Source organism: Ambystoma mexicanum, chromosome 1q, assembly GCF_040938575.1.
Source record: "Ambystoma mexicanum isolate Mex_15411 chromosome 1q, UKY_AmexF1_1, whole genome shotgun sequence".
NCBI lineage: Eukaryota > Metazoa > Chordata > Amphibia > Caudata > Ambystomatidae > Ambystoma > Ambystoma mexicanum.
In genome coordinates this window covers 176042976-176062313 of record NC_090922.1, presented here as the reverse complement: position 1 = coordinate 176062313, position 19338 = coordinate 176042976, and the positions used below count along the sequence as shown (strand labels likewise).

The window sequence follows — 19338 nt, the reverse complement described above, 5'->3', positions numbered from 1 at the left end:
CACTCAGGTGTGGCTCATCAGGAGAAAAAAGTCTGCCTTTAGTATGTCCTCCCAGCTTAATAAAGGTTCACGTAAATTATTTCTTGTATATCATTCTAGATTATAACACATTCTTGAAAAACAAAATAACCTTTTCCCATTATTGAGAAGCAGAATTTTACTTTTGCTCTTTGATGAGGATAGAGGAGGAAAACGAATTGAATTCACTATTTGCCACGAACCATCATTCTTAATCATTGTATGGATTGGTTTTCAAATCCATTATCAAAGTAAACTTTTAAAACAAAAATACTGAAAATAAACTTATGAAACCAATTTCAGAACACAAAGAACAATATTGAACTTCTACATTTTCAAAGGAATTGATGAAGTAAGTACTAAGGAGAGTATTTGATGTTAAAATAGAACAAAATAGTTGATCAACTAAAGGAGTAAAAACCTGGGTATTAAGCACATTATAAATACCCAATTACAAAATTACTCATCCCACATACCTATCACATACGCAGATATGAATTCGGACCCCCTGTCAGAAATGACTTCTTTGAGGAATCCTATGTGAGAGAATATCCCTATAAAAGCCTTTGCCAGCACCAGGGCGTTGATGCTTCCCAAAGGTACAGCATTTGGGTACCTGGAGGCATGGTCTACCACAGCCAAGATGTACCTGTTTCCTGAGGTGGTCTGAGCATACAAAGGACCCAGTATGTCCACGCCAGTTCTGGATTCTTGGCAAGTCTGCCAGACCTAACAAACACATTTATTTTTACAACCATCTGGGGCCAGTAAAAATGAGCAGACACCTTGTCAGCTGTCTTGGCCACTCATAAATGAACTGCCAAAGGCATGACATGAGCCAAGTCCAGTAGGAACCTCCTGTAACATTGGAGCAAAACCAGCCAATGGTTGGTCCCGGCCACAGGATTCTTGAGCTCACTGTTTGTACAGAAGCACATTCTTCCAGTCAGTACACCTTGAACACCCCAGGGGCTTCCCCCTGAGCCTGTTTCTCTGCCTGCTACGCAGAGTTGGACAGTCACACTGCTCTTTGCAAATGTCAGCCTGTCTGTTGGCTCCAGTTAAGGACATGTCATCAAGCTCTGACAGACCCTTGAGGTCTGGGACTACTATGTCATCCACCCCAGGTTGTGGTTCTATGCCTGTAGGCAATCCTAGGGTCACTGTATCTGGTGCCACCAAAGGAGGCACCCCATGGCCACTAGGTCCTCTCTGGTCAGAGCAGGCCTCCCTGTGGACTCAGGATCTAGACTAGGCACCACCTGCAGCACTGGTCATTCACCATCTTCTTCTGGTAGCACCCCTGGACACATGGCCAGGAAGGTAGATAACCATGCTACATCTTTGGGCCTAGATCCCTTGATCGTGGCCATTATTTTGACTTCAAACCTGTCATTCCCTGACAGTCCACTGGAATTGCATCCATGACAGCAACTCAAAGCTGAAAGGTTTCACCGGTCCAATTTAACTCTTGGAATCTGGTGATGCCTTCGAATCCTTTGACTAACTTGGGAGGACCATGAAAGATATTGTCTTTGCGCACCCACCGTCATCAGACAGCAGTGATGCTCACAGCTGATGCTCTGTCCCAATTTATGAACATGTGGTCCAATTATATTACTGTATTGGTGGTAACCAGGGCCTCTGTTGGAGACCCTGTGCTTTTCCCACATAGAGATATTAGGGTGCCTTCAGCAAGCCCTTGGCCTAATGGGAATTCATCATGTATGATGCCCACATTGACTATTGTCTCCTCTTCCATGAGGGTAGCACTAAGTATGGCCTCTATGGGTCTATCCTTGTATGCTGGATCTTCTCTCTCTCCTATGTGTAGTACATGCAGGAGTACAAGCATGAGTAGAGGCTAAAGCACTAGTCAACCTGTATACCTCTACAAACCAAGAGTGAGCCCATTCATAAAGGTAAAACAGGCACATTTAAGAGATATACCTCCTTTGCCTTCTGTGGTAAAGTGGGCCAAGGAAAGGCTTTACTCTCAAGAAGGGTGCTAATATGAAACAGTAGCAACTCTATCAGCAAAGTATAACAATCCAACATAAAGGAATGTCCAATTAAGGTGCTAGAAAAATATATGCACTTTAATTAAAGAGACATATGCAGTAATTACTAAATAGAAAACACTACAAAAGCCCACCCATGTAAAAAATAAAAAAAACACAGAATATTCAAGATATGAAGATTCAGCACTCTGGGTAATGAGACAGGGGACAAACAGCAATACAAATCACAATGTTCAAAAGGATATGCTCCTCAGTTGCAAAAGGGGATTACTGTGACCTAGGCAGGCTATACGTCCCAAAATAGACCAACAGGTAGTTATCAGGCAATAGTAACTTTGCAGTGTCTTCACGGTTCAACAAGAGTGAACCTGTCTTCTCAGCGCTGTCAGGTGGTCCAATTTGGTTAGAAGATGTGGCAGTCATTGTGGTCCAGCTACAATCAGATGTCGAGGCAGGGTCAAACTAAAGAAGGCTGCATTTCGAAGTGTTACTCAATACAGATTGTGGAGGCCACCAGGTTTGTTTGTCGAACTACGACAGTGGTTGAGCTGGTGGCAGGATGCGCAAACGACTAGGTTTGAAGCAAAGTCTCGAAGGATGCAGTTCAGCAAGAACACCTGGGTCGGTTTGATTGTTGACTGAAGTGGCGATGAAGAAACAGGTGGTTCAAACAGCGGTTTAAGAGATGCTTCTTTGGTCGAGCCGAGGCAACAATACACTTCAATTGACGTGGTGCAGCGGCAAACTGGTTGGAATGGGTGGAACTTCTGTTTGAATGTCAAAAAGTGGAAAAAGTAGCTCTGGAGGATCCTGTGGTTGGAACTGGTTCAAACATGCTCGACTCACAGCGAGCAGCAGTTTGACAGCAAAATTGCAGGAATCCTAGCTGTCTTGGCTTTCAGGAGCTGTAAGCCCCACTCCCTGGTCTCAAGGATAATATGGGTCTATTTGCCGGGCACCCGAATATGGGGAGACAGGCACACACATTCAGGGGTCCTACAACATGTTGAGGTACTGAGCAACAGAGTATCTGGCATAGATGGAGGTCTTGTTCCTGCAGATGTTCACCTCTACGGGCTCCAGGGATGGTTAGGGGAAGGAGGTTGCCTCTTCTTTGTAACAAGCGTCTTCACTTCACAAATGGAGGACTTTGGAAAGGACTGCTCTCCCAACAGGGTCCACAGAAATCTTCTTGAAGGTTGAAGTTCAGAGATGATTCAGGGAAGTGGTGAAAGACCCCTTCATTTAAAGACAAAACTCTACAGGTTATTGGATAAAAAGCCTGCTTTATGGGTCCAATGCCTATCCTTTGAACTATTGAGTGTTGCCTTCGGATATCACTCCAGAAGGGCTTTGTGCTACAAGAAGGGAAGGGACAGGAAGGAAAGACAGAGGCAGAAATAAATAAGATGGTGGAACCTTTAACAGCTGTCAGGAGCTACCTCTGTCTGCACTAACCATGTCCCTTCCCTTCTCAATAGCATCAAAGGCCTTTTGGTATGCAGCACCCTGGTGTGAGGCTACTCCTTTTGTTAATGGATGTGCCCTTTGATTTCTGTTCCCAAGGTAGCTTCCTGTGGAGTCGCTGTCTCTCTGGGGAGGGTGTTACCTTCCCGCAGAAAGAAAAAAGAGAGACAACTCCCAAGACTAGTCTGTCTAGCAGCATCAAGGACAGCCTATTTGGGGATAATAGACAAAAACCTTCCAAGGCTGAACTGGGCTCACAGGGCGTTCACATGTGTAATATCAAATCGATGTGGCTTGCATAACTATGATAGATGTTGGCCACCACATCCTTAACTCAGGTACGGCTAATATTTAGTTTAGTGTGCTACCAGGACAGCATTCTCATAGTTATGTAATTTTTGGAGCTGGGGTGCATATCTTAAATGCAGCCCCCCTTGCGCTGCAGAGACTTGGCTGTCAATGCAGCTGTCAAATATGCACCTATGTGCTCTGAACCTGCTCTGTACCGCTGGCAGAGCAGGTGCTGTCGATCATGCTTCTGATCCAGCAGGGCACAGGCATACACTATGCTTTTGGCATGGAGTTTTGGGAATGGGGGACCTGATAAGTAGGTGGATCTACCTGCAGCATTGTATTAGTTAATACAAATGTAAAACGCCAGGGCTTCTACATCCTTGCCAGATGGCAATTCCTCAGTTTGTCCTCCATTCATGGGTTGTTGGAAGAAGCATGCAGAATAAAACCACAGAGGTCTAAGGCAAGTGGACTGGTGTGAGGGGGGGTGCACATAGAAGAAGAGATTATGTGTATGCCCTGAAGATGGATGCATAATAGATTAAAGAAAACATACTATGGACACATCGACCAGCCATTCATAATTCACTGGATTCTCTGTGATGGTCTAAAAATCTCTTTGCTTTGATGCTAATCTTCCCTGAAATACAGTCCATTGACCCACGTCATTCTAAAACGTTTCTTTAAAGACATCTTCACGATTCTGACATAATCTGACATTTCCGCTGGTCAGTGGCAAATGGTTTCTGCCCGATCCTGTTGCAGTGTAAGGGACTTAACAATGAGCCATGACAAAAAAAACACACACACAAAAACCCAAGCGGAATTAAGCTGTTAAATAATGCACTCTGAAATACCGTGAGACATCGATATGCAACAATTTAGGAACATGACAAACTATGACGTGTCTGCTTTGGCCTCCCCATGCAGCATTTTGTACAAACATCCTGCAAGACAACACTTAATTTAAAGACCACAAAAAAGCAACATTTATTGCAACGTTTATTAAAAAAAGAATAAAACTCAAAAATGTTCACAAAGTACAAGCAGGTCGAATGATATGCCTTTCATAAAATGCATTGTGTTGGTGCACAGAAATGGGAAGACTACGTATTTATATTAAGTATAGAATATCAACACCTTTGATTGTGGAAGAACATTCAAGCACATATCAAATGTGTGTTCCATGTTTAATTCAAGTGTGTTTGTTATGTATGAAAAACAATGGGCCTTATTACGGGTCTGGTGGTAATCGTGCCAGTTCTGCCAGCAGGTTGCCACCGGACCCGTAATAATTTACTAGCGCCTGACTTCCCCGTACCAATGGGGGATTACAACCCCGGCGGTCCGAGAAGTCAGGTGCCGGCAAATTGTAAGTCCCCATTCCATGGGACTCTATGGGAATGGAGACCAAAGAAGCACCGGCACCGTTGTTAATGGTGCCGGTGCTTCCGTGACGGCTTGCCTACCGTGGCCGCTGTGGCCGGCAGTGTCAGACCTGTCGGGCACAGCGGCTCCAGCAGGCAAACCCGCAGTGTGCCGGTCTGGAAACAACGGTGCCGGGTTAGCTTACCGGCACTGTTGTTCCCGGACCCGCACACTTATAATGAGGCCCAATGTCTTTTGTCACAGTACATAAAAAGGGGTGCATATTTATTTTCGGCCTTTTTTATAGGTTATCTGATTTTCAAAGAAACTATATATCAGCAACTGTATCCTGTATCCATCTGTTGACTCATGTTTTTCACCTAAAAGCACAGTGTTCTGGTATAAATCACAGTTAACTGTCTCCAGATGTTTCCTAATGGATCCAGTAGCTCACAGATGGGTGTCTGAAGATCTCTTGAATTGCCATCAAGGAAGGACCAGGGGTATTTGTTTTATTTTGTCCAATGCATTCCATTATTAAAACCCATATGCTTCAAAAGCAAACAGCAGAGACCATTTCCTAAATGTCAGTTGAAAGTTTACTGGCATGAGCTGCTTGGAGCTGACATGGAACTTCTTGCGATATTCTCCCCTTTCCATAACCAGCATCGGCTGTCTCAAGTTTTTAACTTAAAGGCAGTGTGCCCTGTTATAAATTTCATTTTTTTTTTTTTTTTATTTTATTCGTATGTGGTTCATACATGAACCTTTATAAACAGAGATAGGGCCTCATTCCGAGTAGGGCACAAAGGGATACCGGGCACCGTTAAGGACATCGGTGCTGGTAATCCCTTTGCGCCCTATTCCGAGGTCCCTTAGCGGGTCCCTCCTTTAACACCTGGTTTTACCAGGCGTTGTGGACGGGACCCGTTAAGGGACTTCGGAGCTAATAACGGTACTGGAATTTGCGGTATCGTTTTTAGCGCCTTCCCCCTTCCCATTGAGCTCTATGGGTGCTCAACGGGAATGGGGAATGGATTTTTCAATGGGGACTTGCCGGTCCCGCACAGGTCGGACTAGACCGGTAAGTCCCCATTGAACCAGGGCGGAGTCGGTACTGGTATGGGAGGTAGTCATGGCACAAATAGAGCCATGACTACGTTCATACTCGGAATGAGGCCCATACTCTATTTAATCAATCCAACGTTTCAGTAGTTCTAAAAACATGTTCCGATTTCATAAAAACATAAAACATATATTGATTACAGACATTTGTCATAAAACATGTAAACATTGCATTTTGATTTTGACTTCTATTTTCGTTTTTGTCCTTTTCCTCTTTGCGCATAAATTGCTAAAGTGAAAAGTTGCGCATGATGCATACACTAGCACAACTCAAACACCTAACTGCTACCCAAGTGCTAGTGTACGTTTTATACATTAGAATGTGTAAAATGGCAATATAATTTAAAATATACCTTCCACATAGATATGACGCCTTTTCACTGTAACCAAAAAGAGCACTTAGTAAATAAAATGTGAGTCGTTAAATCTTATAACTGATTAAAATGCCTGCAACACCTCATTGAGTTCCTTAGATACCAAAACAATATCTCAAAGTAAAAACTGTCACTACATAGTTTCCAAACCAGATAAATGATCATCAATTGTGTGCAACAGGGGAATGAGTGATAACACCAATGATGTGTTTTCTCCCAACATACAGCAGATCTTTAATAATTCCCTTGAAACACTAGCTGACACAAAAGAAAAGAAAATTTACCAAAGGCCGAACTTCTAGCCGGTTCCCAATGCACGCAGAAGATGACAAGATGCTTAAGGGTTTTGAGTTTGTTACTGCATGAGCAAAAGCGACACATCCCATCAGACTTCAATACATTATTTGTTTGCCAATATTGTAGACAGTCGTTCGTATGAAATTGATTAAGCTTGAATCTTACATATAGCGATCAGGCTTTGTCACACGGAAAGCATAGTTTATATTGTGATCATGGATATTTCTTTTTCATAAAGTGGGCATATTCATTATAAAATTTATATCCAAAGATGGTCTCAATCATACACCCCCAGTCATATTCAAAATGCTACTTCTTAACGTGAGCAGGGCACAAACATAGATCAAGAGCAAGTTTTTCCATGTTTTTCAAAAGTACTTTCTTTTTAAGATCAAAGCATACAATTGACGCATGCTGAAGATTAGTTATCATTTGTAAAAGATCTAGATACAGTGAGTTACGAGGAGGTGTGATCATTTTCATGTAATTACTCAACAACCTCCATTGGTGTTTGGACGCTAAAGAATGTAACCCCAACTCATGCCTTAAAATCTCATTTTGGGGGGCATTTGTCAATCCAAGCGTTCTCTTCATAATCCTGCTTTGTAATTGATCTAGCAGTTTATCAATATCTAAAAGACACATATCGAGGCCATAGTGTAAAATTGCTTTGACCTTGAGAGTATAAAATTCTAATATTGGCATAATTGAAAACTTGCAGTGTTTGCGATATATCATTCTCATGTGTGACAATAGAGGTCTGATCTTTTGATTTAGAGAATCCTTCCACATCAATAGCAAAGATGTATCACAAAGGTTGCATCCTAAGTAACAAGTTGTTAGTGTACGCTCTATTCGCGTCCCTTCAATAGACCATTTGAAGGATCGAATCTTCTTCCTATTTGCGAAAATAACAATGGTGGATTTACTCGCATTCGTCTGCAGATTATATTTTTGTGCATATATCGAAAAAAATAGCAATTTATTTTGCAGACCAAATGGAGTTCTATCAAAAAAGATCAGATCATCAGCGTTAGCCATCCAATGTAAATGGAGCCTGACAAGTTTTACTGCAAAAATAATGTCATGGTTCCATATGTCGTCTAAATCACACAAATAACGATTGAACAAAATGGCTGCCATGTTACATCCTTGCTTCACTCTGATGGAGGTGGGAATCACATCTGTAAGCAACCCCTCTTGATTGATGCAGACCTTGTAGTTAGTGTTTGGAGTGAAACATTACAATCATACCAATTATACTCAAAGGAATTGCATGTGTCTGAGTCTACTGCTGATTCCAACATTTCGGGCCCTAATGCGCAACTTTGTCAGTCTGTTCTATTAGGTCTGTGAGAGGGGACAGGTTGTTGGGTGTGTCATAAGTGGACGCCATGTTCATGTCCCTCCTCTGATTAAATTCCTGACATTGCTTACAGTCAACAAGGGAGGGAGAGTTCCTTTGAACTTTTTATGTATTTCTCAATTTCTGAAATTCTCTCATGCTGTGATTGGACTACTTGCACAAGATCAATTGCAATGTCTCCAAATTTTCGATCTCTAATTTTTGTTGGTGTTACCCAGCACATTCGCATGAGACCTATTTTTTAAACCATGAGAGGCATCGTCACTGCGTCGACCTAGAGCTTGCTCCTGCAATAGAGGTGTGTGTCATACTTGAAGTAGAGAGAACAGATTTCGCACCCTTCTGTAAAGAGGGTTCAGCAAACAAAGTGATTCTTGTGCAGCTATAAACCCTTGGAGCCTGTTCAATTTCGCCAGGACATCAGAAAGGGATACTTTCATGTCTCTGATTTGATAGTGCGTTGTTTCGTGTCCTTTATCAGTAAGTTTAATATGCGCATCAGGACTGGAAAAGAGTAGTTATCAGGTGCAGTAAGGTCATGAGACGTGTCACTACAGGCAGAGAACGAAGTGTGACCAGAATCCATCCTGGTGCGATTCACACCCTCAAGATTCCTACCAAGACAAAATTCATCAGCATTAGGAGGCGGTGAGGCAGAGGCATGAGCAGAGTGCTTAGAGAGAATAGAGGGCGAACTGGCTGTCATTACACGGGACGGCCTACTGCCCGTGTTTCTGTGTGATGGGGGTGTTCCGGCAGTAAAGAGTTTGAATTGCAGTAGTTGTTAAACAGGCGGCGCCCCTCCTCCACATTAGTAGGTAGTGTGGCAGCTGGTGTGGGCGGACCCAGCGGGAGTCTGATACGCTTGCCCAATTCTGCCATGACGGCAGGAGCACGCATGGAATTGGAGGCGTTAAAGCATTCAGATGAATTTAGTGTCATGGAGCTATTCGTGTGTGCCAAATTCCAGAAATTTGCTGGAGGAATTATGGTCACATTATTTACCTCATGGAGTGTGAACGTATTGTAATCACCTTGCAGGGCGAGGGCAGCATGCACCTGAACACACACATGTGTGGACCAATGGGCGCACAGAGGCTCTGGCGTACTGGCGCTCAACCGCATCTTCGACCTCAGTGCGCTCATTGGCTGGCATGGCCTGTTGCGGCGCATTTCCTGCTTCATTTACTCTCCAGTCTTCTAGATCAGACATGATGGGGGCGTTTTATTGTCACGGGGTTACCAATGTATTCCTTAATGCGTCTCCCACTTCTGCGACCCCTAATCCTTCTGTTAGGTTGTGGGCAAAAACCGTTCCACACACTAATGAGGGCTTGCTTATAGTAAGTGTATTTGAGCACAAGGTATTCCAAGCAAAAATAAAAAGCGGAGAACCAGTGACCCTTGCAACGTTGCCCTTACCATACACATTGTGGCCAGTACCATAGGGACCACTCAACATCCGTGAGCTAGGATTGGGCGACGAAGGAGCTACGGTGCTGGTATCAGCAACAGAACCTATATACGTCATATAGACGCTGGGATTTAGCCAACCTTATTACAACGGAACGGGGCAGAAAAAACACGGCACAGCAAAGTCTTGTTACAATACAGTTTGGTATAATGACAAACGTGCAGCCCGCTACCAGTAAACAGTTCACGATATAAAGGTCGCTAACTTAACAAACCCATACAACCAGCCTTTAAGCTGCAACAAAGTACACATTGCTGTCCAACAATGAGTAGTAAACCTCAGATCTTACCACGTTTGGGAGTAGATGGAAATAGCACATGACAAGATTACATGTCGTTGAAAGGAGTTAGTTAATAGCAGCCCACACCCAGCCACACATTCCAAACAGGCGAAACAGGCACTTGATATGATAGTTCATTTATATAGCGCCTATACACAATGTGTTTCAAAGCGCTTCCAGGCACTCTTACTAGGTGCATGCGGGCGTTCCCTTTTACTTTGGTGTACGGGGGGCGTGGCTTGAGACAGATGGGCTAAATGAGTAAATAAACGATGTGTTCGGAAGCGGCTCCGTCGATTTTGCACGTAGGATCAAAACATGTGCTTCTATAGTTCCCTGAGTCCAGTTACTGTATCAGTCCAGGAATTGAAACTTGCTCACAACAAACGGGCCGATCAGCAGGGTGCAGTGAGAAGCAGGATCAGCGTGCCAGGCGAAACAGGCACTTCCAGGCACTTACTAGGTGCGTACCTATTTCACTTTACCATTTCCAAATAGGTTTTACTGGATCCAGGTGCTGATATTTTGATTTGTGTACATCTCCTGAACCAGTTTGAAGAAGGGTTTAGTTTAGTGGTGCTATTTCTCCAGACGTGTGCGCAGCATCACCCTCCCCCTCCCCGACCATACATCACAGCCACAGGTTTAAATTCCAATACTATTGCTTGGCATGTTACGGCACCTGTGTCAGAACAGTGCGTGCAACCAGAGGTTGCAACTCGCTAAGAAACTGGGAGAGGGAAATCAAAGGACACAGAGAGAGGGAAAGATAGGTGGGAAGAGGAAGAGAAAGGAGAAGAGGGAGGAAGGTAGTTAAAGAGAGATAAAGTGGCAGGGAGAGAGCAAGAGATAGGAATGTCAGTGGTAGAGGAGGGGGCAGGTTGGGCAGGAGAAAAGAAAGAGCAGCTAAGTGGGTTTGAGAAAAGAGGTAATCATGGAAGTAAGATGAATGGGGATATTTATTTATTTATTTGTTTTGGTTTGTCATAAACCTTTATAATGCAAAAGAAGCAAAACATTTCACATAAAATACAGCTAAAAGTTGCACATTAAAATATACTAATATCACATGAATAACCATTTCATTCCTGAAGGAAACATCCCGATAAATTACATATCTAACATAAGTATACATTTAAAACTCCACAATAAACTCTTAATCTCAAACCGACACATTAACAGAGATCACAGATGTTTTTCAAGAAGACACGTATGGTCAAAACTAATGATTTTTCACGTAGCATTCTATGCCAGAGCCATTCTCTGTTCACAGAAGCGGTTGAATTCACAAATTGAGCAAAATACGCAATTCGGTGTCCCACAAGCGCGGGACAGATGAGCAAAATATGTGGGAGTGTTTCCTCCACACCCTCTTTTTTACAAAATCGACATCATTTCCAGCCGTCTTCTGTTTCTTTCTTATATGCCTAATTTGATTAGTCAACATCACATTCATTCTACAAACGCATGAATTCATTCCGAATCAACCTGGAAGGATATTTCCACATATACCCTTCCATTTCAGGAAAGAATTTCCACGGAGAATATGCCTGATTATACAGCTTCGAATTGATGGATGTATTGGGAGAGACATGGCGAGAGAGAAGGAGGGGTGAGAAGAAGGCAGATAAACAGGGGGACATTGAGTAGTGTGTGTAAGAGAGATGGAAGGAGCAAAGTGAAGAGAACAGAAAACTATTGCCACAGAATGAAAAATGAAAACTGTACACCGCAGAGACCTGGCAAAAGCCTGAGCAGGGAATCCCATTTAATCATGCCTGAGGAATAAAAGGTGTGCACCTTTTATTAAAAATGTATGCATTAATTGAGCTACAAAAGCAGTACAACCACAGACAAAAGAAGCAAGAACAGTAGGGTGACATCAATCTACCAATAGTCCCTATCCATCCTTTCCATTGCATCCACCCCTCTTCACCTTTTACCCCACAGTCAATTTACAGAAAATCCTTTTTACCACCATCCCAGTTTACTACCACTTCTTGGCAGTACAATCTCACCAATTATGTCTTATGTGCCTGGCTGGGGAGAGTACAGGATGACACCTCTTCTCCTGTGCAAGGGCTGAGCGATGGGGACCCCAGCTCTTATTCCCTTTCAGATTCATTGCACTCCACAATGCCTCTCTGAACACCGTGGCCACTCCTAGCAGGCCGCTGGGGGGCGGGTGGGGAGGGCACAGGGGCCTGGTATCTTGTAATGAAAGACAGAACCCCTGTCCCTCAGATTACCGCAGCATGGAATGAGACAGTTTTTAACTGAAAGAAAGACATTTTAAAGCACAAAATGATCTATGTTGCTCATGTTTGCAGCACATTTTTCAATTGAGTTGAGTGTGTGAGGTAGTGCTGGTATGCAGGAGAGAGACAGGGTGAAACAGCAATTGGAAATGTAACCAAAATTCTTAGGGTAACACACATTGATATGCAAGATCTGCAACTTTGGATGGTGAATATGAAAGTCCACTATTACTATTTTTTTGTATTGTGTATATGGTTGATTATCAATCCTTACACAAAACTTTATATATGAACATGAAACAAGAAAAAAAGAGCAATACGTTATTCACCCCATAACAAATAACATGTGTATGACCGTACACCTACACAGGGTAACACATCCACTCATCAAAAACACAAAGCCTCCCACATGTTTTCGACCGCAAGGTATTGCTCGCCCAATCATTAACCAACCGCCTATTCAATCAATCCAAAATCAATTCTTATTTTTAAAATCCCTCTAACATTTACGAATGTCCTAACTACACCTCAGTGCCGCTCAAATTAGGGAGACTTGATTCCCAGCCAATGTCATGTTCCAAAAGTGCAAATGTGCATTAATATTCATATCCTGCTTAGAGCCCTTAAAATATTTGCATCTCACCTGGACGGTTTTGGGATACTCCCTGAGGACTTTGAAAAGGACTGCTCCCTCCTCGACGCACCATTTACGTTCTTCTTTTGGGATATATGTCCTAGATCCCACTACTTTCATTGTAAGAAATAGGTTGAATCTAAGTCTTGAAAAATCGGATACTAACATTACATATGGGGCAACACTAGTGTATTAACCCACGAGTGAGACTTTTTTGGAATAGTGTGCACTGCAAAGTGAATCACTTCTGGGGGCATCTGATTTCGACAGGTAAGGGCACATTGAGATTAAAATATTTGCCCATGATCACATGTTTATGTGGTGCTCTCACATGCTCTCTGCTCTACCTCTCAGCACCCATTCACACTCCCAACTCGACATGGGTGGCTAGCAGGCACTTGGCCACCCCTACCTACCTTTGTATTGGCCAAAACACACACGCACATTTAAATCTCTCTGACAACTTCCCAATACCTGTACTTCTGTCCTCCGAGGGCATTCAACCTACATCGCATTGGGACCATGTCAATGGTGAAAGGCACTATACAAATGACAGATGATAATGATGATGATGGGGAAGCTGGAATTTGAGACTAGACTGTAATGTAGGTACTTGATCAAGTATTGTGTCAGCTCATGTTGACAGAAATATGTGTTAATGTTGGAGTGCAAAAACATAAAAGAATACTCCATTTTGCACAGGTGATTTAAATTTGCACAAGTCACATGATAAACCAACTTGACAACACATATATACATCATTGTTTGAAACATGTTGATAAAAAAGTGCATGAGCCTAATTCCATTTGCATCCTAAATTGCATGGAGGAGACCACTTCTGTTTTACGCTCTTGGGCAAAAAGTCTCTGGTGCTAGTTTAATTGTTTCCACCACGTAGTGGAAAAGTAAATAGTAAAACACAGGCAAAACAGCCTTAACTCTTCAGTAAGTGTCTGGAAAAGGGTGACTGCCTCTCAAAATTAATGATCGTGGGAGACATCTATAATGGATTCCTTTGGAATCTGTCTGCTTTTACCAGGATGTACAATTTAGGTGGATTCCTTAGGTATCTATTGGTTTTCCTCCAGCATAAAAATACATGCCAGTGGAAAATTAAGCAGATTTGGCAGAGGGACTTTACTTTCACACAGCTTCTTCTGTAGCCACATCATTTCTAAACACCCAACAATCCCACTCAAATCACTTATTAAAATCTGGTGTAATTCTAAGAAAAATAGGGCCATAGCAATGGCCACTGCCTGTCATCAAGTCCCATCACTAATCAATTCCCGCTGTAAATGGTCTGATGGTGAGACATGTCCAAAAGATAAAGCCTCGAGGAAGTCCATGAGCAGCCCTGGCTGTGTGTCTTTGAAGTGAGGGAGACGGAGCAAGGGAGGCCTGTGGGTATATGTCTCTTGTCTGATTGATAAAGTCGCCCCAGTCGCCTCCTCCAATGTATGCAGGAGGATTCATTTTTTTCAATCCATTGCTCCTTTAGACACCATACAACAAAATCCTATGTTTTGACCAACTATAACTTGTTGGTGTAAATCTTGATACTTTTACAGCATTTGAGTTAAGGATTTAGTTAAATAAAGACATCTCGCCTGTACCTAACATCAAAAGTCGGCACCCATGTGCACGGCTGCGGTTTGTGCTGATACTGTGGTGTTTGTGTGAGGGAAGTCCGGGCATAGGTGTTACTGCCGAATTGCTGATCATGCTCTACCTGTTCTTTGTGTGGGGGAGGCCTGCCGCGCTACACGTTTAAAGGATGTTTTCACTGCTTACACCTGTGTTGTGTCTGTTCTCTGACTTTTGGGAAGGAGTGTGCACTTCTGCTGCCTGTGTACGATGCACCAAAGACCCTCTGCGAACCTGGGGGCTCGCCTCAGTGATCTAATGTGCTCTGTGGGAGTGCACACTGCGCGCAGTGCGCTCGCACAGAGCACATTAGGTTTGCTGAGTGCGCACAAAACAGAATCCATTTGGAAAACGCAATTCTCACCGAGCCCCGATCATTGTCGTTCCCAACTGAATTCTGGTATTTGTAGTTTTGGGGGGATGTCAACACGGACAGTAATGATCTGCTCAGAAAGATGGCTTAAAACTACACAAACCATAGTACAGTACGCTTACCATGGTTTGCGTACTTTTCAAGCAATTAAAGAAATTGCAACATTTTTACGAACATTTCCTTCGATCAGAGTTCAACTGGCAGCTCCGCCCCCTCCGAACTCCCTCTCCTCGGAACTCCACCCCCTCCTCCAAACTCCAACCCCACACCGTCCCTTGTGGGATCCCCCTCCACATTATTTCCATTTCCACCACTGGCAAGACAGTGAGGACAGTTCAAGCCTCACACCCAAAATGTGTGGCTGTCCAAATGAGAATACTCGGTTCAGGGTTTACAGAAAATGTACTGTAAGGGTGCGTTTTTTGACAAATTAATTAAACACGAAGCCCTGCATGCATCACATGCTCAGAAGGGTTAAAGGGTTGAATCAGAAATATTTGTCAAATCTAAAACCTTGTGCTCATTCTTATGTCCCCAAAATGCTCTTTGATTTTATGCAAAGCAGCTAGGAACCCACGCTGGTGCTTTTTGTCCCCTCTCCTTCCTCAAAGATTTATTTACAGTCTAAGGGTGATTTACATACTGGCTGGATGCTTACATGCTAAGTGAGAGAGTGCTTTATTTAGAGAAAGTGTTTTATTTGTAAACCTGGCCATAGGGGGATATAGTCACAATATATAGAATGGAATAAAAAAGACCACCATGAGACCATGCTGAGTGACACAGAATGCATGTTTGCAAGGTCTCTTTATGTTTTGTTTCGGGCCGGCTGCTCTCAGGTGGTCTTTTTTTAAAATCCCTTCTGTATATTGTAAATGCATCCCCCTGTAGGCCAAATCCAGCACTCTTTAGTATGCGCGCAGCACTACAGCCACGCCCCCTTGTTAGAGCTGCACCTGTTCTCTGTGTGAGAGCCAATCTTGCTGTGCTGCTCCCCATTCTGTACATGCACTGCTCGCGAGAGGGGAGCGTGCTTCCACTGCTGCGCTTTTACTGAGTGATGCGTGCCACTGTATACTGAGAGTTACTAGGACCGGCCTTCATTCCTTAAGCGGCCTCAAGGCTACTCTCAAAGGCCCCATTACTACTCTGGGCATGCAAAGGTAAGTGGTAGGGTAGTGCTAGAGGTCGGGCAGAGGGCTCAAGCTGGAGATTCTCCAAGGTCAAGAGGGCGACGCCCCATAGAAGCCCAGGAAGGTAGTTCCCTCTAGCAGAGTAGGGGTCTCTCATTTTTCGAAGAAGGAAGTGATCGGGGGGGCGGAGCTGTTAATGAGGATGCATGGGACTAGAATGTGCTCACAGATATCGAATGGCAGTGCTGAGGGACAGACTTTTTCTCTCACCAATCACTTTCTCTCTTTGTTTTATGGATACAGGATCCTACCCTAAACCAACAGTTGAGGTGATCCCAGGCAACCTGATCGCCAGAGGAGGAAACCTGACCATCCGCTGTGTGGTGCTCTATCCATCTATGAGATTCATCCTTTATAGAGGTATAACTGTCCTCAAGACACAGGACCCTCTTGGAAGTGAGGCCAGATTTCTCCTCACTGACCTGCAGCCGGCAGATGAAGGGGCCTACACCTGCCGCTATCGCCCAAGAACAGGACCCGCCATCTATTCTGATGCCAGTGACATCATACAGATTGAGGTTCTAGGTAAGGGGGGTGTTGTGGTGGACATAGTGACTTAACAGTGGCCAGAGCTCAAGACAGCTTTTGGCTAAATGAACATATTGCCAAACAATCCATTACCTATCCTATTCCTTCTCCTTACCTTTCCACTCCTTATTTCCTTCCTATCCCTACCATAGCCTCTCCGTCCTGTGCCTTTCCTGTGTCCTGGCCTCTCCCTTCCTACTCCTATCCCATGCCTATCACTCTTTTCTTTGCCTCTCCATTCCCATTATATGCAGCTTCCTGCAGCTATCTTATGCCCTTGCCTCTCGGGTCTTTCTTCCTCCCCCTTGCCTGTCCCTATGCCAGCCTGTACCCTGCCCACCCAAAGTGGTCTGTAAGGACACATGCAGTTTCTCCATCTCACTCTGGGCTTCAAGGGTCAGCGTTCTTCAGTTTTAAAAGATTCATTTTGAAAAACACACTTTGCAAAAAGAAAACATTACAATTATTTCACAAACAGAACTAATATGTTTATAGTTAAATTTACATCATACAACTTAAAGATGGTGTGCACGAATATTAATTCTCTCCATGAAATATCTTTCATAAATATGCTTTCGGGTCATGAGAAGCCTCCACCGCTGCAGCTGCTAGCCAGTGATGGAGTCTACATCGATACACGGGTTTACCCCAAAATACGCATTCGGCATAGGTCAAAAAATGCTGAATCCGAAAATACCAAACCAGGGGAGGGGAGCTTTCAGGGGGGTGCCCATGTCCCTTAGTTCGGTATTTTGGGGTTCGAGGGTTGCGGGGGTATCCTCTGCATACATGAAAGGGAAAGCGGGGGACAACTGCACAAATTCCGAAGAGCTCGAATTGCAAAATGCTACAAAAGGGGGACTCACTACTGTGTAATTCGAGCTCTTCGGAATGCGGAATGATCACGTAGATCCTAAGACACAGAGGATCTCAGCCTTCTAATGTCTAGAAGTGCACCTGTGAATGTCCTCCCAGCTCTAGTCAGCCCAATGTATTCTTTGACGTCAGCATAAATGTGAACTGTTTCTCTGCACTGTCCAGCATCCTCTTCGTTTAGGGAAGTAGTGTCATTTCTACTGAGATGTCGACACAAGTCAGGCTCTGGGTCCCGGGGTTCGGGACAAATGACTGTAAAGGTGGGGGGCTTTACTTTTACTGACATGTTTACAGATCCACAGTGTTTCCCATAATTTGTCAGGCGGATTTAGGGAGCAGGATCGACTTCAGATGTCTGCCTGCTTTTTCCACTCACCTGACAAATGCGACTGCAATATCCCAGCATGTACTTTCATGCTGGCGGTAATGCAATAGATTCCTGTGGAAACTGCCAGCATTTACCAACTGGTAAAAACACACAGGAAGCCATTGTATATGCCGCTCGCAATCGTTACTTGTGCGAGGCATTCACACTTTTCCACAAACATACTTCACCAATGTTTTACTCTGTACTTTTCAACTATGTAGTGGAATATTTCAAAAGTGCCCGAAGGGGACATTGTGCACTTAATCCATTCATTCTTTTAAATGAAACTGACCCTGACCAGAATGGACCATCTTCTTCTGGTCATTTTTTAGTCTTCTGAGTATCGGTCACTACTGGTGATGTAACTACTATTCCCTGCAAATAGAAGACTTGAAGAATAGTGCATAAGTATTGGTTTTGTATTCCGTTAGTAAATAAATAGTATTCATACAGTTGCCTTAACAGAAAGACTACTATGGATTACTAAAGAAGACTCACATAGTCTGTGATTACTATTAGAATCGAAGTTAACTACTGAGGGCCTGATTCACAGGAGCATTTCATAATGGTGCAATCCCATTGGACACGCTCTCTGAATCAGGCTCTAAGTGTAGAATTTGACTTTGGCAAGGCACCCCCCATAATAGACTTTCCTCTAACGAATTCCCAGCCCATTGCAACTGTCCATATTTAGAAGGCAGTTATTTACCTCTAATCTTTGTGGACCTCACCCTAAACTCGAAGTTACACATAACTAAATGAGGTTTCACGTCCTCGTGGATTTTAAAAGGACGGACTTGACTTTCTATTTGATTAGGAGCTAAAGTGATCATTTTCGATAAAGTGTAAAATTGCAGGGGACTTGGTGCAAACATATCGCTGCCCTGCAATTGTCATTCCTGAACTGTACTATTAGAGAAACGTGTTTAACTCGGTATTAGCAGGTTTAACACATTTCTTTTGCACTATGATTCAAGAAAATCATACATTCCTGCTGCAATTAACGACGGCAGCAGGCAGTTACCATGGTGCTCATTTTCTAAACCCCGGGATTTGTAATAAGTGGTGGTAAAAGTGGGGGGAATGGTTACCGCCACCTTTCAGGCCACACTTACTGATCTAGAGATTTTGATGGATGTCCAAGGCAGATAAGGAAAGCGGAGCAGACCTTGCATGGCCGTCTTAGCCCTATCATTTTGCTTTGGAATTGCAACAGCATTACCACTAGAATGAGACTTTATGCTGACAGTAATGCTGACAGTAATGCACTGGATTCCATCTCTAATAATCACTAAGCCCCAAATACTACTTACACCAAAGTGCTTTTAACGGTCTAAGGAGGTGTTATTCCCTGTCAAAGCAAGCCGGCCCTGTCTGT

At 43.6% G+C, this 19338-nt stretch overlaps 1 protein-coding gene across 3 annotated transcripts in view; it reads left to right on the top strand.

Moving 5' to 3' along the window:
- LOC138526208 (osteoclast-associated immunoglobulin-like receptor) overlaps positions 1 to 19338 on the top strand; it is a 213748-nt gene that overhangs the window by 72104 nt on the left and 122306 nt on the right. For all 3 annotated transcript variants that reach the window (XM_069636690.1, XM_069636674.1, XM_069636682.1), the window contains one exon: positions 16433 to 16714. In XM_069636690.1, the coding sequence (XP_069492791.1) occupies positions 16433 to 16714 (282 nt within the window). The remainder of the gene's footprint in view (positions 1 to 16432; positions 16715 to 19338) is intronic.